Here is a 23,367-nt window from a genome sequence, read left to right on the forward strand (position 1 = left end):
CCCCCCCTGCCCCCGCCAGCTATCTCCAGGTGTTATGTGCTGTTGTGGAGCAGTCAGATGGTTAGGTTGAACAAGGATTGGACTGGGGTTTTGTCAAATGAATTAAAAAAAAAAAAAAAAAAAAAAGGAGAAAGGATCAAGGGGAGATGATATTTGCAAGGGGTGTGATTGTGATGGTAAGCCAGGGAATCTATGCTGGGTCATGATGTCTCTGAAGAGAATTATATGAGCTGATGCATGTAGAATTCTCAGAGCTGGACCTACAATGTAAGTGTTGGAAAGGAATTAGCTATTTTTATTAATGCAAGAGAAGTGAGAAAATGAGGGGCAATGCTTGATAACAATGTAAAAAGGCCCAAAGGATCTGCTGTTAAAGAGATAGTAAGTTTTCTAAAGTGATACCTCTTAACACCTCTTGTGGGGATCTCTAATCAGGGGCCCATCTGGTGATGCTGCTGTTGATTCCTGTGGGACCAGATCCCTAGAGCACCATTTCCAGGTTACTACTGAGCTCTCATTTGCCCTCCCCTACCTGTGCAGGTGAGATCTGCCAGAGGCTCTGCAAGTGAGTACGTTCCTAATGATTAGTTTTCCAAATGAGTCCTGTTCTGGGTTCTTCAGATCTACTGGAATGGCATCATGTATTGTGGCATTGAGGGGTTTTAAGGAATCCTGACACTGCTTTTCCCAGACAAAAGTCTTTAGGCAACCTTGTAAGTGAAAGGCATATTAACTTGTGTATTGGCCTAAGACAGAGGTTTAGACTGACAGCACTGAATATTTAGGGTATGTGTATCCAAATTCCAGATTGTGTTTCTCAACAAGCAACAATTTAGGAGCCTTGACTGTTTTCTAGCTTAATCATTCATTCCCTGAAGGCTATAAACAGAAGTCTCTGTTTACATTTAAATTCCTGCTAACAACACCATGGTAGATAGCAGCTGAGGTACTTTATATAGCTCCAGGGCAAGACCATGAAAACATTGTTGTCTCTCCCAGGTAAAGAAAAATTGCAATTGATTTATATGAATTATAATAATAAATGATTGGCTAGATTAATTTCTGGATCACAGTTGAGTGATGACAAAATCAAACCTGTCAGCTGGTGCTTTCATGATGATTGCAACTTAAACCTTCATAATGTATGTAAACTGCCAGGAGTCTCCCAGTTGTTTAAGTGGCCACAAGGGGGTGATAAAGGACTGCATACTTGCAGGAATCAGCCCCCTTCAATTTCTTCTGTAATCGCATCATTCACCGGGTACCCTGTATTTCATTACAACATACTTCATCTACCAAGTGGGCTGTTACTGGTTCCCATTCAGTGTGTCTGGCCACTCATTTACTATTCTTCATGATGCTAGTATTGGGCTAAGCTTTTCTGTGTTTTTTTAACAAGTCAATGGCAGTGATGCACTAAGAGTGGATGTTTATGATCAGGGAGTGGGTGGAGGTGGGCCTTTTCTTTCTTTTTCTTTTTTTTTCTTAATTTTAATTTTGAGACAGAGTCTTGCTCTGTCACCCAGGCTGGGTGCAGTGATGTGATCTCGGCTCACTACAACCTCCACCTCCCTGGTTTAACTGATTCTCTTGCCTCAGCTTCCCGAGTGTGCCACCATGCCTGGCTAATTTTTGTATTTCTAATAGAAAAATTACAGTTGGCTCACACCTGTAATCTCAGCATTTTGGAAGGCTGAAGCAGGCGGATCACCTGAGGTCGGGAGTTCGAGATCAGCCTGACCAACATGGAGACACCCCATCTCTACTAAAAATACAAAATTAGCTAGGCATGGTGGCGCATGCCTGTAATCCCAGCTACTCAGGAGGCTGAGGCAGGAGAATAGCTTGAACCTGGGAGGCAGAAGTTGTGGTGACCTGAGATCGCGCCATTGCACTCCAGCCTGGGCAACAAGAGTGAAACTCTGTCTCAAAAATAAATAAATAAATAAATACATACATACATACATAGATAGATAAAATAAAAATGTTTTTAAAAAGTTCTATCTCCACTCTCCAGACAGTATGTTGTTCCTTGCTCAGTGGACTCGGGAGGTGGGGTCTGGGGTCCTGGTAAGAGTGGGTAAAGGACACATGGAGACAAACTCTGGGATTAAAGTTAGCCTCCTTCTGGACCATTCTATAGACCCGAGGCCCTTCAAAACCTTCTAGGCTAGTAACAGGGAGCTGCAGTTGAAGTCCAGCATGAGGCTTGAGATCAATTAGATTCCCTGTGGGGGCTTTAGACTTCTTTTAGTGCCTTGAATGAATGGCGCCCTTCTATATGTCATTGCTTTTTTGCATGAAAAATGTCTGTAGGCTGTTCACTAGTTTGAGATGAAGGCACCTAGATCCTGCATCAGGGCCCTCAGTTCACAGGGTGCAGAGTTATCTACATACCACAGCAGATCTACTGCTACCCGTGGTAGGTTCACAATCAGACTGATGACTTACCAGGTGAGCCACCTGACCCACAATGGCATCCTTACAAGCCAATGCTGAGTTTAAATTGCCATTTCAGTTTTTCTTTTTTTTTTGAAATGGAGTTTTGCTCTTGTTGCCCAGGCTGGAGTGCAAGGGCGCGATCTCGGCTCACCACCTCTGCCTCCAGGGTTCAAGTGATTCTCCTGCCTCAGCCTCCCGAGTAGCTGGGATTACAGGCATGCACCATCACACCCAGCTAATTTTGTATTTTTAGTACAGGTGGGGCTTCTCCATGTTGGTCAGGCTGGTCTTGAACTCCCGACCTCAGGTGATTCACCTGCCTTGGCCTCCCAAAGTGCTGAGATTACAGGTGTGAGCCACCATGCCCAGTCTTAAATTGCCATTTTATGTTCTCTTGTGTAGCTCAGAGAATCCCTAAAGTCATCTAACACAATGATGCTGTGTAAGGAACATTGGAGGAGTCTGGCATTCCCTCCTCTCACCAGTATTAATTCCCCTCTCAATGGTTTTCCAGGAGGAAATAAATATAGCCTATTCCTCTGATTTATGATTTTTTTCCCCATGCTTCATTATCTAGATAAAAAGGAGTTAACTGCCTACATGACTAAGTGAAGAGTGTTCAATGCTGAGGCCTCCTGATATAATTTTGCTCCTGCTTAATTCTAGCTGATTCACTTGGCCCTTTGATCCCAGACAAGCACAATGTCACCTGGCTACCTCTTGCTTGTCAAGTCATCACAGTCTACAATTGAGGACTCCCTTGGATTTAGTTACAGCAGGATCATGCCTTTGTTTCTCTCCCAAATGGACCTCTGGCTTGGTAAGCAGAGTCCTCAGAAACCCAGTGCAACTGGTGTGTGGAGGTGGTCGAATGAGGTTGCCTTTTCCCAAGCTGTCATTACCCATTCCATTAGGTGGAGCCGGGCTGGTGGCACACACATGGCACACAGAAGCCTGCATTACCACTCTGCATTTCTCAAGTTATTTTGGTTAACTGCCATCATGACTGGAATTAGAACTGTCCCTTCCATATGATCAGAGCCACCCCGTTTCTAGAATGGTTAAAAGAACAGTTCCTGTTACTCAAGTTCCTAAGCAGGTTGATCAGACTGCTTCCGTGGGGTTTCCTCCGCCTCAAGTGAGCCAGGACTAAAAGGCAGAGGACATTGCTGCCGGCAGCACTTTACTCCAGGCTATGATTCAACCAAAGGTCTTAACTTCCTAATGGTGTCTTCAAGTGTAAAAGTCTAGGGATAAACCTATTTGTCTTCTACTTGGTATTATGCATTGTGCACCCTGAAGTATAAACCACCAAAGAAACTGCAGATCAAGACCTTCCAACATGGAGGACAGAGAGATATGCAGTTTGGCTACTGCCAATTTGCTGCATCTCTAAGACATGTTATCTTTCCTCCACAGTTACACAATGCCTCCTAGTCTCTTTCTTGCTCTAAAGATTGGGACTGCCACACAAGTTCAAAGTCCAATCAGGTGTCTGGAACTCATAGGCTGAAGGGAAGAGAATCAGGAAAGGTGCTCTTCATGAAATCCAGAGTTTTCCTCAAGCCTTTTAATCCCACCCACTTTGGACTGACACAGGAAGTGATTACTACAGAGCTTGTCTATGGGTCCCAGGATGAGGGGTGCTTTCTTTCCCATCTAATATAAATTATTTTCTTGGCACTAGCTCAGCTCTCAGCAGATGTATTTATTTAGGCTGCACTTGAATGTGGCTGTAATATAAACTTCTGCTTTACTATTTCCATAGCACCCCTCAACAGGGTGCTATTATACAATATTACAGATGAAAAAGTAGGAGGTTCTTAATAACTTGGAAAATTCTCCCAAACCTCTTGATCTTCATCAAACTATACTGATGTTTTCCAGAAATGAGCTTATCAAATTTGGGTCTATATTCTGGTGTATACCTCTTAATAGTCTGTCTTACTGTATTGGAGGAAGGATGAGGTGAGAAAATCACAAACCTATTTATTAGTTACTGTCTTTAAGGGGCAACTTTGTGGGGGCTGCTTTTGTTTTCCCAAACACCAGTATCACTAAAATACAGGCAAGGGCTCATTAGGGCTCACTGGCCCCAAAATAAGACTTTTTTTCCCCATACCATCCTTATCCAACTGTAGTAAGCTAAAAAGCTTGCCCTTGTAGATGCATTTCTTTGCAGTGGCTAAATGGTTTTAGTGGCATGGCTCGTACAACCAAGTAAATAACTACTACTTAATAGAAAGGAGCCTGGAACTGAAGATGAGCTGCAGAAATCTCTTAATTAAGAACTGCAAATTATATGTATTTTTAAGAGACAGAGTCTTGCTCTATTGCCCAGGCTGGAGTGCAGTGGTTCCACCTTGGCTCACTGCAACCTCCACCCTCTAGTTTCAAGAGATTCTGATGCCTCAGCCTCAGGCAGCTGGGACTACAGGTGCGCACCAGCTAATTTTTTGCATTTTTAGTAGACATGGAGTTTCACCATATTGGCCTGGCTGGTCTCAAACTCCCAGCCTCAAGTGATCTGCCTGCCTTGGCCTCCCAAAGTGCTGGGATTATAGGCATGAGACACCGTGGCTGGTCATTATTTCTTACACCACTACCACCCCTCGTCACTGTCATCTGTGGCTCTGGTTCCCTTTGGTGAAACACATACCAAAACCATGATGTAGGGAAAGAAATTTCCTGGCTAGAATCTCTGGGCTGACACCCTGTCACTTTCTAACACTCTTGGGAAATTAACCTGAGGCCAAATGTTTTCCATCTGTAAGACAGTGCTACCATCAACCTACACTTGCAGGGAAGTGCCTGTGACTAAATATACTTTATGTCACAAGACTATTACAGTATCTGGTACTTAGGGATAGACTTATGTTGGCAACTCAGTAACAACTGATAAGAACACAGAAGAGAACTCTATGTGCTAATATTGTTTTTTTTTTTTTTTTTTTTTTTTTTTTTTTTTTTGAGATGGAGTCTCGCTCTGCCGCCCAGGCTGGAGTGCAGTGGCCAGATCTCAGCTCACTGCAAGCTCCACCTTCCGGGTTCACGCCATTCTCCTGCCTCAGCCTCCGGAGTAGCTGGGACTACAGGCGCCCGCCACCTCGCCCGGCTAGTTTTTTGTATTTTTTTTTTTAGTAGAGACAGGGTTTCACTGTATTAGCCAGGATGGTCTCGATCTCCTGACCTCGTGATCCGCCTGTCTCGGCCTCCCAAAGTGCTGGGATTACAGGCTTGAGCCACCGCGCCCGGCTGATTGTTAAACTTCATACTCTTTAGCAACATTTAATACTACAATCTGATAAATCTTTGACAACTTTCACTTGCTTTGCCATGAATAGTGGCTCCGGCTGAATTTCTACTCCTGCTTCTATTCTTAAATCAGTAAATGAAAACCAGAAGCTACATATAACAAAGGTTCTCCTCTAAGCGCTGGGTATAACAGCTGAAGCTAATCAGAAGGAATAGCTGCAGAATGAGAACTCCAATTAAGAAAGACAAAACGTGTATTTTACTTGCTTCGATTTGGGAGCATAATTGCTCACAAGGATTCATAGACTTTTTTTTTATTGTTAAGCTGCAACGTACATGGTTTAATACAACAACAAAAAACGTTTAATCAAGTGAAACGTAATAAACTGAACAATAAACACTCAAAACATTTTCCATTGGAAACATGTAAAGACGAATATGAGGTTTTGTTACCATCTTACTGCAATTTTCTTATGTGTTACTAGCCTACATACCCCATGTTTTCTGTAATCATGCAGATGTGAATGCAAGTTTGAATGATTAAATAAATGAAAAGTCCGTTTACTGCAGGCAATCATTTCACAAGGCAGCCAAACCGAGTTTAGAGAACAAAACTATTCAAGAAATTCTCCACGTATTTAGGTTCATTTTAGAATCCATGAACCTTAAGCTGTTCCTCCTTGACAATGCCAACCTGTAAAATAAAATTTAATTTAGCAAAATAACTGAGAAATATATAAATTCATTAAGAAAACATGGGAGAGTAATGAAAAAGAATCACTATCAACAGCTTATTGCAACACTATTGTCTGTGGCATGCACTGCTGATAGCCAACAATTAAACACGCATTTGAATACTTTACATAGCAAGAAATATCGTGTGTATGTATATACAGAAATGATCAGAACACTCTAATGACAAAATAAACCTGACAGAGGTCTTTACTTTCCAAGTAAGTACCATGTCTTTATTTCACCTAATTTCCTTCATTCGTATGATTTGTACTTAGTAGAAAACAAATCATGCTGCTTTTAAACACGATTTTAAAAGCAATCTCAAGGTTGCACACAAAGCACCCACTCACTCACCTCCAAGAGAAACTGGCAAATGTTTTTCCTTTGGTCACCTTGAAGCTGAATAACCTCTCCGTATTCAGGATGTTCAATCACAGTACCATTACAGGCAAATTTCTGGAGAAGTGCATAAATATACAACAAAATTTAGTCAACTAATATGATGTTTTATTTCACCATAAGAACAGAATTAACCATTTCAGTAAGCTAGATCATATTTAGAGAAACAGATTTTGTCTTCTATAATCCACAATCCTTCCAATTTAATTTGTAAACCAGGAAATGATTTTATGTGTAACATCAAGAACTAAATATTTCACATTTAAGTTTATTTGAAAGCCACGCGAATCTTCTTTTAAAATGAGAGACCACACTGGGAGAATAACTAAATATTTACATGTTAATTACAAACATGAGAACAGCTTTCTTGGTCTAGTAATTTTCATCCACGCTGATATAAAGGCGTGAATTATAATCCAGTTCAGAGGTGTGCATCAGTAACTCTAATCCTTTCTTCCTAATCCTTTTACCTTTTTGAAAGCTTTCACAAGTTTCTTTTTGTCATAATCATCTGCAATGCCCTGAACAGTAGTCAGTGTCTTTCTGCCGTTCCGTTGCTGGATTCTTATATGAATGTAATCCTCAGTCCCTGCCGGGAGTAAGTCGTCACCCTTAGTTGCATCAGCAAAGGGGTCTGCAAACGGATACAAAAAAAAAAATCCAAAGTAGAAAAATATTTTTTAGGAAGTACTTTCCACAAATACATTATACTACCAATCCTGACAGCCATCAATGAAGGTTCTAGTGTCTTTGCTGTTTCTGCCGGTAGGAATGGAGATGGGGGTGGAGCATTAATAAAACCCCCAAGGTACTCTCACAAAAGAGAAACATTTGGACAGCTATGTCCATTGTAGAAAACGCTGTTACAGATGTTATCGTTGAATATGGTCCTCTAACGAGAAAAAGGAGACTTAGAAAACCTTAATATTGTAGCTGCTATAAAAATGTGCGTCATCTCGATTACATTCTGATGAAAACATAAACATTCGAATATGCCCACCCTAATCATTTAACCGTAACTGTGCCTTGCCAAAAAAAAGTAGATTAGATATATATCAAGAGGCGTAATTTTACAAATTGCTACGCAAGCAGAGAAGACTGAACCACTGGCCAGTGACAGATCAGAGGCCTGCATCCGCATCTTTCCCTAAGTGCCCCCAGGGGCTGCCAGAGAACGGGCGCCGATTCGTAATTCTCCTGGCCCGGCATCCCCTTTGCAAGTAGCAGGGCCGCTCTAAGAGTCCACGAAATAGGGTCGCCAAGATTTCAAGGGGCAGAAGTGGAGGCGAGAGCCGGGTCAAGGACGGGGCAGGGGGTGGCGCAAGGCCCGCGGCCGGTGCTCCGAGAGGAGGGCTCGGAGTCCGGCGCTGTCCTCGGGGAGAGGGTCGCCAGGGGCCCCGTCGCCATTTTCTGGGCGCCGAGACAAAGCCCCACTAGGGGTGCGGGGAGGGCAGAAAGGGGGCCCCTAGGGGCGGTGATCCAGGCGGGCAGCAGGCCCAGAGGGGCGCGGGGCAAGGGAGGGAGGCGGCGGCGACGGGATCTTACCGAAAGATTGGAGGTTCTGGATAGTGGACATGCGATACTAGTGTGAGGCCGGTGAGGGGATAAAATTCCTGCGGGGCCCGCCCGGATCACCGTGTCAGGAGGCTGTAGTGGCGAGAAAACGGAAATAAATAAGGAAACGCTTCGCCCTGGGGTTGGGATTAGGCTGGAGTGGCGGCGGCGGCGGAAGCCGGGAGGAGGCAGGAAGAGGCGAAGGAGGAGGCGGAGGAAGAGGCGGCGGCGACGGTTGCGAGGACGCGAGAGAAGAGGCGGCGCTGCGGCTTCTCCCACAAAATGGCCGATGGAGACTATTTAGCCGCGCCCGCCGCCCCTTCCACGTGACCTCCCCGCGCGGGGCATCCTGGGACTTGTAGTTTTCTGGAGGCAGCGGAGCCCTGAAAACCGGAGGCTGGGGGCTGCCGAGACCGCAATTCCAGTCACGGAGTGCGCCCTCTAGCGCCGGGCGGAAGACCCGGGAAGTGTTCAAGCGGCCGCAGAGCTGCGCAGAGTTCGCAAGTCTGAGGCTGTTTTCCCAGCGAGCTCGTAGGCGAGGACAATCAAGGGACTCAAGCGTCCCTCTTGACTCCCCTTCTCTCGCCGTGCAGTGGCGGCGCCGAGGGGCCGACGCTCAGGGCTAATCTCTATCAGTCACCCTCGAGGCCCCGGGTAATGTAAGTAAAATCGGGGTGCAGGAACAAAACAAGTCCTCTTGCTCCGACTTTCAACTCATTGGCCACCCGTCAGCCCTACCTGCATTGAAATTCCAACCCCAGTTGCAGGAGCGGTGTTAGTCTCAACCATGGTTGGAAATGGGAGCCTCTCCTTCCAGGATTGGACAGACCTCTTATTCCCTAGCATAGTGGATTTCAGACTCCAGCGTGTGTGTCTGGAGGGCTTGAGAAAACACTGATAGACCCCAGAATTTCTGTTCAGGAAGTCTAGGGTGTGAGCTGAAAATCTGCAATTCTCATAAGCTCCTTGGTGACGCTGATCCTGCCTGCTGGTCTGGAATCAGGCTTGAGAATCACTGCCCAGCTTCATCATGGGCCTGGCATCTAGTGGGGGCCAGGTGTGTGTGAACAGAACATACCACAAAATCAGCTTGTCAGCTCATTGTGTGTGCCTCAGAAGGCTCAACACAGAATTCAGGAAAGATGCCAGGTGTAAGCTGAAGGTGAGCTCAGCAAATAGGTTAACTGATGGAGTCATGTACCAGACCATAATATCTTCCTATCAAGTCACGCACAGAAAAATAAACCCGAGACTGGGAATTAGCTCAGGCAGGTATTCAGTTGTCAAACTTGGTTGGCTTTCTGGAAGCAAAGAGATAGACTAAAATTTAGGGATTCTTAACTTTTCTGTGTGTGCCATGGCAATCCTGTGAAGCTGCTGAACCCCTTCTCAGAATAATGAGAAGTTAAGTTTTAAGTTCATAAATTACATAGGATTACAAAGGAAACCAAATTATATTGAAATTTTAAAAATACATTAATACACTAATTAATACACTAATAACATTTAGCAAGATTAGGTCTAATACTATAATTTCAAAAAGCTGATAAACGTAAGAGAGATTTTGTGATGTCTGTAACATCAGAAATTTAATATGAAAGTATGTGTGACTTCTGTTGGTGCAAAGTGACAGGAGGTCCTTCTAATACTATTACGTTGCCTTTATTCATAATGGAAGGAAATGGTAAATTTTGCTTAGAGGTTAATGAAAGTGCAGATGTAATTTTTTTTCCCCATCCAATTTTAGGGCTCTCCATCCCCGCAGTTTTATCCATGGGCCAAGGATCTGCAGACCCCAGATTAAGAATACCTGAATTTGACAGTCTTTTGTGATTAACAACGATGATAAGTGCCATTTATTTAGTATTTACTATTTGCTCGTTACAAAGCTTATATATAACGTTATTAATCTTCATAGCTATTTTATAAGGTAAGCATTACTCGATGCACCAGGTACGGAAATGGAGGCTTTTGTAGGTTAATGCCTGAAAAAAAATCAAATTCTTAACTCTCAGAAATCTAACCACATTTGTGGTCTTCCAGCCCTGATTCAAATAGGAAACACTCTTATCCCAAATTGAGGTGTAAAGTTCTAGAGCTGGCTTCAAAACAAGGAGCGCCAAAATATCTAAATAAGTGTGCTTTAAAGTACTTTTATTAGTTCAATTTTGTGCCCTACTTTAATACTCTAACACTCTAATTTCTAAATAATTTTTAATCTAGATAATGCATCTCTATTTGTTTCTTAGTAGATGTACATGAGTATTTTACATTACTTTATTTCTCAGAAGAAGCCGAAGGTGATCCAGTGAAGAAAAAATTACAAACATAGAGAAATTAAAAGAAAAATTCCAGAAATCTTAGGGTTTCATGGTCATTACCCCTGTCAGGAGAACTCATCTTTTCTTAGATTTGGTGTTTGCATTAGAAACCTCCAGGAGTAAGAAAAAAAAGGAAAAAAAAGAAAAAAGAAACCCCCAGGAGCTCAGAAATCTTTAATGAGAGCCAATATGAATACACATCAGATACAGTTGTGGTTCTTAAGGCTCTTCTAACTCTCATGATTCATAGTCTTTGTGTTTAGACCTCCAGTATCCAGTACAGAAACCACTAGCCACATGTGGCCATTGAGTACTTGCAGTATAGCCGATTTAAATTGGGATGTACTGTAAGTAGAAAATATACAGTAGGCTTCCAAAGACTTAAATTGTCTTAATTTCACCTATTTCTTTTTACCTTTTTAATGTAGCTATTAAATACTTAAAATTACATGTGGCTCATGCTGTATTTCTACTAGATAGCACTGGTTTAAAGTGAAAGAATTTGACCTGTATGTGAAGTCATCATAAAAAGAATAAACTGAAGCATTTAAAATCTAGTGTTTTTAGTTCTAAATGGTACCAGCCTAGGTTAAGGTAATTATTTCTTGTCTTAATTCAGAAAAGCATTTGTAGATCACTCACAGAGAACAGTTGTGCTGAGTAAAGGAATTATAGAAGATAATAATTGAAAAAGAAAAGTACCTAAAGCTGAAGGTAGAACCCCAAGTCTGGTTCTAACTTTCTGATAGTTAAGACAAAGAGGAAATCAGCTAGAAAATCTTTATGTATACAGGATGAAAACATACCAGTTGCGCAGGAGGAATAGCTTTGCCAGGCCCTGAGCCACAGGAGGTATTATTCTTGGGCCCTCATAAAGGGAACACTGTGATGTAGTGGAAGCATCCCCAGCAGTTTGCCCACAATGAAGGCAATGGTGGGTTTTATGCAGCTGTTTCTTATATCTGCTGGTCATGAGGATGTGTTGTCTGGTTAGAAACTTGGGTCCTCATCCATCCTTAGGCTGCCTACCGTAGTGGATGTGATAATGCACCATTCAGATTTCCTACCTCAGTGGGCATAACTGATGAACAGCCCCAGCTGCTATGCTCTGAATTCAGCATTGTATCCCGCTGAGGCCACACTTCCCATCAGCCATTCCTAGCCAATGACTGAGCACAACAAAGATGCTACGGCAGTCCTGTTCTTGGGAGATGTGGAACTCCTTTGACAGGCGACTCTGGCTCAAGGACTCTCCATTGGCCTGGCTGAACTTTCTTAGATTTGTGCTGATGTCTAAGATTCTTCTAATTCAACCTTTCTTCTTCTGTCCTTCGCAGACATTTTGCCCAATAAATTTCTTGCACATCTAATCCCATCTTGATGTCTGCTCCTCAAAGAACCCAAACTGATAAATCTGACTCCAGACTGGTTGGTAAAGAGACAATAAGTAGGAGGAAAATTCCAGTTTAAATAACTCTCGTTATTACTACAGAGCTTTTACTTCAAACTGTAAACTCTCCTGAACTGTGCTGAATTTCATGAGGCTAAGAGAACTTCCGCATAGCCTGCGTGAAGGCTTAAGGCCCTCTATGTAAAAGCAGGCCAGGCAGGCTTTTCATCTCCTGAGTGTGTACCCTAAAACAAGCCCTTTGTATCTTGCATATTTAATGGTAAGAAAATGTGAACATATTGAAGGGCAAAAAGAATGTTTGCCTAGTACTTTGAGCAGATATCCAAATCTCGCTATGGACAGCTTCTGCCCTCCCACAATTGGGAAGACTCCAGGGTCTCTTTACTGAATTAGTGAAATGGGAAATCACTATTCCCAAGTGACAAGTCAATGTGACTGGTATTTCCAGGAGACCAGCTACAAAGAGAAACCCCAAATAATGAATGTCATTTGAGGATCATAACTAGTATTTCTCACATCTCAACTTAATGAGAGTTAAGTAGCTGAGAGTTTAAAATTACATTTCCTGGCTAGAACTATGTTGCCAAGTGGTTAATAATGTGCATGGTATGAATAAAACAGAATTTAGTTGCTATCTCTGTGTCTAAAATACATTCAGTGTTTCTGTAGAATGGATCAGAAGAGCCACAGAAGAGAAAGTCATAACCTAGGCCTGTTTCCTAATATCATATGCTTTGTACTCTTCCATTTTCCTGGGAGAAGAGTAAGGAAGGTGGGTGAATGGGCTCTGTATTTGTAGGCTCTTAGTTAAAAACATTAATAGTGATGATGATCAACATGCTGACAATCAGCACATTGTATGTGCTAATATATCCACAGAGTATAATATTGAACAGAAACCAAAATTATGTACGTGTTAAAGAGTCAATAGTTTTTCTTATTTTCAGAGAGCTTTTGAATCTAAAAGGAGAGTTAAACCAAACCAACATGTAATTTATAAAGCATATCAGAATAAGAAAATTTCAAGGCCTGTGAGGTTGAAGACTAAATGGAGTTAACTCAGTAAATATGAGGAAATTTCCCTAACATAGTAACTCCCCACTGGTGATCTTAATTAGGAGGGAATGCAGATACTTGGCCATGTCATGTAACTTCTAGTCTAAGGAAGGGGCAGTATTGCATTCAAGTTTCTTCCACTTCATTCTACCCTCCTGCTGTCAAGAACTGTAAAGAGTCTGAGATTTTATCCTACTTGCAAGCTAACAGGTTAGCGTGCCACAGTTTCATGGGTACTGAAACTGAGACTCTTGCGTTAGAGACAGGCCTTTATTACTCATGGCAAAAGCAGTAGCCAGAGCTTAGTGTTAATGCTGGTTTCCTATGTCCACAAATCTAAGACCCATGGATTAGACCCAAGTCCAACACAGGTGGGTCTTGATTGATGCCTACACATGCAGTGGGTTGTATTACAGGAGAGGAACACTGTGCTTGTGGAGTCTGTTGCTTTTATTATAAGCAGTAACAAGCTTGTCTTGGGGGGCAATATTACCTCATCCCTTGGGACTGTTCCCTGCAAACACAACTCTGAGAAAAGGCCAAGGTAAGACATGGTCAGGGCCTTGCATTCTTGGCAAAACCAATAAGAACATGCAGGCACCCTCAGGGCCCATGGTGAATTACCTCTCCCCAAAACTGTTTACTCTCCTTTCATGATGGAGTGTTGATAATTGGAGGGGTAAGCTCTAGGGACATTCGAATGTACATATTTACTAGAGGACAAGACTATTGTATGTTGACAGGTCATGTACATAAATGCATCTCACTTTTTATCCTCTTTTCTCAAATCCCTGGAAGTTCTGTGGGGCCGACCTGACCACCTTCTTTTCTCCCTTTTATCTCCTGTGGCTTGGAGCTTTCTCATCTTTTCCGTTTCCCACCTCCCGTAGAGCCAGCTGGTCCTACGAGTTAAGTTGGGGTTAGGGGAGGGATTTGGCTTCAGAGGCCTCTAATCCTTGGCTTTATGTTCCAGCCCAGCTTTCCTAACAGCTCTGTGTTGGGGTTTCAGTCATAAGCTTGATCTGCAATCATGGTATTTTTCTTTCCTTCACCACTGACACTTGAGAATTTATCTTCCTTGTGGACTTCTAGGGCAGTAGTGGCTTATGGTCCAATGTGTGATTTGAATATACCTGGATCCAATGGCTTATTTATGCTTTGAATAGAATGTAAGGGTCTAGGCTTGAGAGTTAGATCTGGCATCATATTCTTGTCTAGCCATGAATAGCTGTGAAAACTTTACCTCTCTAAGTCTCAGTCTTCTGTGAAAAGGACATCATAATTTATACCTCATAGGATTGATAGCTGTGAAAACTTTACTTCTCTAAGTCTCAGTCTTCTGTGAAAAGGACATCATCATTTATACCTCAAAGGATTTTGTAATGAATGCATCAGAAAATGTATCACAAGCACTTACTAGAGTGTATGGCACAGAAGATGAAGCTTTATAGTTCAAAGCCTTTTCCAGGAGTTGTACAATGAGAATGCTTGGAAGTGACTGATTCTGATGTGAGGTTGGGGCAGTTGCTAGAACATTATACATTTTTCTGGTGTTTCCCTTTTCATTTCCTGTGATCCTGTGCTCTTGTGAAATCTTATTACAGCCCTAGTCACTTTGGTTCATTACAATAACATTTTTCTTGGAATGGCGTCAGTCAGTTTATGCAACTTGATTACACTGGAATAGTCCAGGAAAGGTGGATACAGAATAAATAACAGAAATAAAACCCCTCTGCTGCCACAAGATTTATGTATATTACCCCCTTAGGAAAGGACAAGTATGTACATGGTGGGGTGCTTGAAGCAAAAAGGCCCACCCGTTGCCACTCTCTCCCTACATTCATGCTCACGTATCCATCTGCTCCAGAGTAGATGTGGGATAGCATATTTCCCCCCATAAAGGTTAAATTATGTCTATTTTTCAGTGAGACATAACCTTGACATTGCCAGATCCATTTCTGGCAACTTATGCAACTCCCATCTAAAAATAGACATTCTTAGAATCACATCTGTTTAAATGGGAGTAATTTCAATCTTATTGAAACAAGTGTAGAAAATGTGTTTGAGTATTATTAATTGTAGAACTTCATTGCGAATGAACTTGGGGACTTTTGCTTGGATGTTGATTGTAATCTCAGTTGACCTGGAGGTGGAAATTTCAGTCCTTTCTTGTCACCATAGAATGAGCTTTAATGGTAGTATATAACAATATATCTTATCTACAGGCATATATTTCTTTAACATTAAAATAGTGGCTGCATCTTAGGTCATTTGCTCCATGAAGCATTGCTGGTGTAGAACTGAAACATTAAAAAGAAGGTCACTTTAAAAGAGGTCTTACCCCACAGTTTTCTGCTCAATATAAAAGCTGATTAAGCTTCCTGAGAGAGTACAGGAGGAGGTAAATTCCTCAAGGAGAGGGGATAAATGGTTTTCATCATTGTAACTAGGGCCCAAAAATGCCCATTCATAAAATGTGTTTAGTACATGTATTTTGTACCACTTTACATACAGTATTAGAACTTAACAAACATGTACATCTACTTCTTTCCTCCCAGCCTTTTGTGTTGTTATACATTTTATTTTTGTACTATATCATTCTTATTTTGTTTAAAATGGTTAATTATCTTTTAAAGAGGTTTAATAAAATGTACCCAAAAGTTACCATTTCTAGTGCTTTTCATTTTTTGTGTAGATCCGTATTTTTATCTGGTATTATTTTCTTTCTGCTGGCAGAACTTCCTTTGTTATTTTTTGTAGTGTGGGTCTGAATGTGATAAATTCTTTCAGTTTTGCATGTCTGAAATATTTTTATTTAACCTTCATTTTTGAAAGACTAGTTTTGTTGGGTATAGGATTCTATGTTGACAATTGTTGTTGTTTTCTAATAGAGATGGGGCTTGCTAGGTTGGTTGCCCAGGCTGATCTCAAACTCCAGGCTTATGTGATCCTTCCCTGTTGAACTCCCAAAGTGTTAGGATTACAGGCTTGCACCATTCATGCCTGGCCTATTTTTTTTTTTTTTTTCTTTCAGAACTTTAAAGTTGTGGCTCCAGTGTCGTTTTGCTACATTGTCTGTAAACAATGAGAAATCTGCTGTCATTGTATCTTTGGTCCCTCATATATAAAATTTCTTTTTTCTCCGACTGTTTTTAAGATTTTTGCCTTTATCACTAGTTTTGAACAATTTGAGCAATTTGATTATTTGTGCCTTGGTGTAGAGATTTTATGTTTCCTGTGTTTAAGGGTCATTAAGCTTCTTGGATCTCAGAGTTATAATTTTCATCAAATTTTGAAAATTTTTCTCCATTATTCCTTAGAATTTTTCTGTCCCACTCTTCTCTCCTCTACTTTGGAAACTCCAGTTACACATATTTAAGGCTAAAGTTGTTCATAGTTCACTGATGCTCTGTTGTTTTTTTCTTTCTTTCTTTTTTCTCTCTCTATATGATGGCTTTATAATACGAAAACTTGGCTAGGCTGAGCTACATTTCACAGACTTTCCTTTCTTGTGTGTTTACAGATTGGGTGGGTCACAAGAACTCATCTTTCACGATTTGGAAGCTGGAAGGAAAGAAGCACTTTTGTAGCTGACTCACCTCAATGGCATGAACAGTGTCTGAGCCTACAACTGTGCTACCTTCTCTGGATTTTCTTCACTTTTCCTTACTCATGAGCCAGGTATGTGTTTTTAGTTCCATAAAAAAGAGCCCTGGCCAGGCGTGGTGGCTCAAACCTGTAATCTCAGCACTTTGGGAGGCTGAGGCAGGCAGATCTCTTGAGCTCAGGAGTTTGATACCAGGATGGGCAACATGGTGAAACCCCGATCTATAAAAAATACAAAAAATTAGCCAGGCATGGTGGCATGAACCAGTATTCCCAGCTACTCAGTGGGCTGAGGTGGGAGGATATCTTGAGTCTGAGCCGAGATAAGTGCCACCGTGCTCTAGCCTTGTTGACAGAACCAGAGCCTGTCTCAAAGAAAAAAAGAAATTACCATTGCACCAAAGTCAAAGGCAACAAGAAAAGACATGGATTTCAGTCTATCCTCATGGAGTTCTCGCTCATGATTACAGGGTTTCAGCTTGCTTGCGATATAGTCTTTTCCTGACATTCCCTTACTGACTTCCTTCCCTATGGGCTGTATATCAGATGCAGAGACACAGCTTTACAGAAGCTGCTTAACCAGCCCTCATAACTGCATAAGCCAATTCCCTGTAACAAGTTTCTTTATATATGTATGTATGTGTTTGACTAGAGAAGCAGGACCAGTGTGAGATATACAGAGGTACTATTCCCAGACTGTGTGCATATTGCATACTGATTCCCCTACATCTTTTAGGTGGTTATTTCCTGGGCTTCACAGTTTCCTTACATTCGTTCCTTACATTAGTATTCTGCTGAATACGTGGGGAGGACTAAAGAACTTTCCAGTGTTCCCTCTCTGTGAAGCCCTCTCCTCTCTTATATTCTGTTTGCAAACTCTAGCTGCTCTAATATTTTTGCACTCCACTTTTTCTACTTACGGCATCTCCTGGAGATCTGCCTGTGTTCCCTCTCTGATGTGACTAGAATGTGTTCCCCAAAGTTTGTGTGTTAGAAGCTTAATCTCCAATTTAACAATATTGAGAGTTGGGACTTTCAAGGGATGATTAGGTCATGAGGATGATTATTAGGTCATGATTAGGGCATTAGCTCTGGCCTCATGAAGGAATTAATGTTGTTGTTATGGGATTGGGTTAGTTATTGCAGGAGCAAGTTCCTGATAAAAGGATGAGTTTTGCTCCCTTCCCCTGTGTGCTCTCTTGCCCTTCTGCCTTCTGCCATGGAATGACTCAGCAAGAAGGCCCTCACCAGATGTACTCTTCTTGACCTTGGACTTCCCAGTTTCCAGAACTGTGAGAAATGAGTTTCTTTTCTTTATAAACTGCTGAATCTGTGGTATTCAGTTATAGCAACATAAAATGGACTAAGACAGAAAATTGGTACTGAGAAGTAGGGCTGTTGCTATAACAAATACCCACAAATGTGGAAGATAGAGGCTTCTATGGATAGAGAATGGATAGAGGCTAGAAGAATTTGGTATAGCAAGGTAGAAAAGCTTGGATTGCTGTGAATGGTGCATTAAGGGCAGTTCTGATGAGGGCTCAAAAACAGGGAAGAGGAACAAAAGTCTGGAACTTCTTAGAGATTACTTAGGTGGTTGTGACCACAATAATGAAAGAAATATGGACAGTAAAGGCCGTTCTGATGAGGTTTCAGATGGAAGTGAAGAATAAGGTATTGGAAACTAGAGTAAAGGCCACCCTTGTTATAAAGTAGCAAGTAACCGGGCTGAACAGTGTCCGTGCCCGAAGGCTTTATGAAAGGTGGAAGTTACGAGTGATGAACTAGGATACCTGGTGAAAGAAATATCTAAACAGCAAGTCCTCCATGCTGCGCATGGCTACTTTTAACTTCTTACAGTAAAATAAGTTAGGAAAGATACGATTTAAAGACAGAATTTATCACTAAAAAGTCTGTATACATTCTGTCTTGCCCTTCTGCCTTCTATTGTGGGATGATGCAGCAAAAAGTCTTTACCATATGCAAGCCCTTCACCTTGGACTTCCCAGCATCCAGAACTGTGAGAAATGAATTCCTTTATAAAATAAATGACCCAGTTTGTGGTATTCTGTTATAGTAACACAAAACAGGCTAAGACACCTTTTCTGTGCTCCAGCCTGGAACACTCTTTCAAGGCAGAAAGATGGGCCAGTTGCAGGGCTCACCTTATTTGTTTCCCATCCCTCAGGAATCACTGTCCTGTGTTTGATGTGGTGTTTCTTGAAAAACTATTGTTTCTTATATTTTGTCCTGTGATTTTGTTGTTTTAGATGGAAGAGTAAATTAAGTCCCTGTAACTTCATCTAAGTTGAAAGCAAAGTTTCAATACATGTATTTTGAATGTAAGAATAAATTTCTCTTTGGCATCTGTCATGAAATTAAACCTTGAATTGTGAATATATCTGATACTAAGGGAAAAAACTAACTTTTTTAGAATGATGACCCTTTATCCACCAGTGGTGTGCGTGTGTGTGTGTGTGTCCATGTGCGCACACACATATGCACAAATTTTTTATCTACTGGTGGTGTACGTTTGTTATTGTACTAAAAACCTTCACTTTAGAGCACTTTTAGAAATGTGTATTAGTGTTGTTTTATAGCAAGGAATCTTTGGATTGTTTTATGTCTAGGAAATGAACCAACCTGTAAATTGTGTAATTGTGTTTTTGTTATATTAGTTTGCCCATCTACTCACTTTTATAATTGAAACCTGGCAAATTTTCTTAGTGTTTCCAAGTGCTATATAGGAAGTTAAAATACTGTGAATACTAGGTAAATATGAGTTGACGCACTTTATAGCTAAAAAGAGAAAACATTCTGAACTGAGATACACACTAAGTAAGCAAAGGGATACACACTAAGTAAGCTACTGATATTTTGTATTCTCCACTGTGGGCCAGGAAAACTGCCAAGCATTTTGTATTATTTATTTACTCTTTATAACAGCTTTGTAAGTGGAGTTTATTGTCCCATTTTACAGGTGAGAAAAATGAGACCCCCAAGAAATTTATTACTTGCTTAAGAATATACAGCAAGTGTCATAGCTAGGATTTGAACTCAGGTTTGTCTGCTTCCAAATTTCATGTTTTTTTTTTTTTTTTTCTCATGTTATAATTCCCTTATGGAGGTTAGCATACCATTCAAGTCATTACATTTAGTGGTGTTTTCACAGGGAAAGAATGAATAAGTCTGGCCGATTGGTGACATGCAAGACATGGACCAATACAATACAGTTTCAGTGGTTACTGATTAAAGGCCTATAGTCATTCAGGAATAAAGAAGTCACTAAAGCTGGTGTGCAGTATACTAAAACTAGTTTATCATAATCATAGGGTTTAGTTGATAACAAATGAAGTATAAAACCATAGTGTTTTAATTGGTTAGAAAGAAAAAAGTGATTGTATCTCCCTTATTTTCATCATACGCAATGTAATATTTCTTAACCTTACCCAAGCACTGAAACAGTCCAGAAATTCCTCCCTAAGTGGAGGGTATGAATAAGTTCATTGACTCAGTTACGGCATCAGTCAACTTTTATTGAGGGCCTGCAATATGCTTAGCACTCCTCCAGGTTTTGTGATGAGGTATGTATGTTTGAATCAATTAGAGAATAATTCAATATGTGCTATAAAAGGTTGAAAATATAGGTCTACCATTGTTTTTAGAAAGGTGAATTAATTGTATATTTCATATGAAAATTCAGATTTATTTCTTCTTTTAAGAAAAAATCTGACCTTCCAGCTTATATTTAAAAAAATTAAGAAGACTTGGTAGCAATTGCTATACCTTAGATAAGGGATGGGTTCTTGAATTTGTCACAATAACTACTATGTCCTATTGGTTCTTCTACAAGGAAGCTAAGTATCAATTGTCTTTGCAGTTGTCACTGTTGATTGTCAAGAATATTGCCTGACTAACTGCTGATGGCATTTGGTTTATAGCCTCTTGCTGTAGATTTAGAGAAGGTATTATAGATGCTTTTATGCATTTTGTTTAGCTCAGAGTTTTTTGAGAGTTAAGGGGGGAAGAAAATAAACAAATGGACTTTAGAATGTAAGACTGGCTTTGGAAGAGAATCTATAGTTGGATAATAAAACTAGATGTTGAAAGGGAAGTATTGATCAGAGGAGGATTTCAAGAAAGAAGTATGTAGAAGGAATGGGTAACAAGGTTGTTGGAAGGAAAATTATCTTGGTACAGATAGATGAAAGAAAGAAGATAAATGGAAAGAAAGGGGAGGAAAAAGGGGAGAAATAACAGGGAAAAAAAGGCAGGCAAGATTTTCTGTGGAAAGAATGGCATCCCTATGACAACAAAAGTGAGGAACGTCAAGAGTATAGTGGACGCTTAACCAAGTAGAGTTTAGGTCTTGGTCAAATAGAGGCTCACACATTGTTTTTTTAAAAAGTAAATTAGCTGTCATTTTCGTATAAAATCCACATTTCTGTTTTAAGAAAAATCTGAATTTCTAGCTTGTATATATATATGTGTGTATACACATATATATATTTAGAGATAGGGTCTCACTCTGCCATCCAGGCTGGAGTGCAGTGATACAATAATAACTCACTGTAATCTTGAACTCCTGGGCTCAAGTGATCCTTCCACCTCAGCGTCCCGAGCAGCTAGAACTACAGGTGTGTGCCACTGTGCTTGGTTACTTTTTTCTTTAGAGATGGGATCTCACTATGTTATCCAAGCTGGTCTGGAACTCTGGCCTCAAAAGATCCTCCTGCTTTAACCTCCCAAAGTGCTGGGATTACAGGTGTGAGCGACTGAGCCCAACCTCCTAGCTTATTTTCTCTCTCGTGAAGGCTGATTTATAGAGACTTCACTTCTGATGACTGAGGTTGTGGGATTCCTTCCTTATGTAATGGAATTATGATGAGAAAAACTATAATTAAATTAAGAAAATAGTAAAGGTGGAGCCAAGTGTGATCTAGATTGTTCCGCCTTAGGGGACATTTTGGGAAGAGTTTGTGCCAAGTCAAAGGGTGAAGTCACCAAGGACATAATTTGCACTTTATTTTAAAAAGTTAAATTTATACCTTTTTTCTCAAGAAAGATTTGGTGCTGTAGAACTTTTGGTTGATCTTCTGACTTGGGTTAGTTCAGCATAAATAATAAATCATGTAGTTGCCATTCTTTGTTGTTTTGCTATTTGATTCACCGGAATTGGTTTGTGGTGGAGATTGTGGGTTGCCAGCTAATATCCATTCTCTCCTTTTTTCTTAGTAAAACAGAATCCTGATTTTATTCTGGGCTGCAGTGTGCCCAGCTAAAAGACTGTACTATGTTTCACAGCTTTCCTTGCGAAGCGTAGCCAATGGGATGTAGGCAGGCGTGTTGAATGGGTTATCCAAAAAGATTGCTATGTTACTTCATTTTCTGTATACTGGAAACTGGGTGATTTACAAAGAGAAGGAATTTATTTCTTACAGTTATAGAGGCTAAGAAGTCCAAGGTCAAGGGGCCACATCTGGTGAGGGTCTTCTTGCTGGTAGGGACTCTCTGAAGGGTCCTGAGGTGGCACATGGCATCACATGGTGACAGAACTGAGCATGCTAGCTCAGGTTTTTCTTCCTCTTCTTATAAAGTCACCAGTCCCATTCCCATGATAATCCATTAATCCATTATCCCATTAATTCTTAAATCCACAAATAGGTTAATCCATTCATGAGGGCAGAACTCCCATGACTCTGTCACCTCTTAAAGGCTCCACCTCTCAGTACTGCCACACTGGGGATTAAGTTTCAATATGAGTTTTGGAGGGGACAAAAAAAATATTCAAACCATAGCAATTGCTTAAAGGAAGCTGACTCAGTTGGGACAAGTGCCTGTTTTGGTCTTCTTTTTTTTTTTTTTTTTGAGATGGAGTCTCGCCTTGTCGCCCAGGCTGGAGTGCTGTGGTGCGATCTTGGCTCACTACAAGCTCCGCCTGCTGGGTTCACGGCTTTCTCCTGACTCAGCCTTCCGATTAGCTGGGACTACAGGCACCCGCCACCATGCCCGGCTAATTTTTTTTCTATTTTTAGTAGAGACGGGGTTTCACTGTGTTAGCCAGGATGGTCTTAATCTCCTGACCTCGTGATCCACCTGCCTTGGCCTCCCAAAGTGCTGGGATTATAGGCGTGAGCCACTGCATCTGGCCTGGTCTTCTTTCTTATTCCTTCCTGCTTCCTGGAATGCCGACACGATGCTGGATGTCTGACAGCTGCCTTGGACCATGAAGTAACCTTGCTATATGGATGTGCTGTAGCTGGTGGGGCAGAATAGTAGTTGGAGTCTGGGGCTCTGGACTGCCTGTTTATGGGCTTGTTATATATGAGAGAAGAAACCCCATGTGTTTAAACCTCTTCTCTTTTGAATTTTCAGTTAAGTGAAGTTGAACCTAACCCTAGCCTAAAGAGCACTGTTGTCTGAATGCAATCCCAGGACACTGAGAAGCTGGATAAGCACTCTCTTAGTGCTCTCTGTTGAATTTGTATATGGCTTGGATCATACTCTTTACCCTAACCTTGATTCCAGAGAGTTGGGCCAGCTCAGGGTGGGGTGTAGGAGGATGCACTGTATACACACTGACAGTAT

The 23,367-nt window shown here is 41.2% G+C and overlaps 1 protein-coding gene and 1 long non-coding RNA gene across 2 annotated transcripts in view; one reads left to right on the plus strand and one right to left on the minus strand.

Moving 5' to 3' along the window:
- Nucleotides 1-5,950: 5,950 nt before the first annotated feature.
- EIF1B (eukaryotic translation initiation factor 1B) lies at nt 5,951-8,680 on the minus strand. Its single transcript, XM_017848759.1, has 4 exons — nt 8,377-8,680; nt 7,302-7,465; nt 6,787-6,888; nt 5,951-6,391 (listed from the first exon to the last, which is right to left on the minus strand). Exons 1-4 carry the CDS (start codon nt 8,405-8,407, stop codon nt 6,347-6,349), a joined length of 342 nt encoding a protein of 113 aa, XP_017704248.1. The 5' UTR covers nt 8,408-8,680; the 3' UTR covers nt 5,951-6,346.
- The window catches only part of LOC108513120 (uncharacterized), a 130,530-nt gene continuing 115,831 nt past the window's right edge, over nt 8,669-23,367 (plus strand). Inside the window, exons 1-2 of the long non-coding RNA XR_001880794.1 lie at nt 8,669-9,044; nt 16,697-16,854. This is a non-coding gene — a long non-coding RNA (uncharacterized LOC108513120). The remainder of the gene's footprint in view (nt 9,045-16,696; nt 16,855-23,367) is intronic.

This window comes from Rhinopithecus bieti, unplaced genomic scaffold (assembly GCF_001698545.2).
Source record: "Rhinopithecus bieti isolate Rb0 unplaced genomic scaffold, ASM169854v2 scaffold_31446, whole genome shotgun sequence".
NCBI classification, from domain to species: Eukaryota; Metazoa; Chordata; class Mammalia; order Primates; family Cercopithecidae; genus Rhinopithecus; species Rhinopithecus bieti.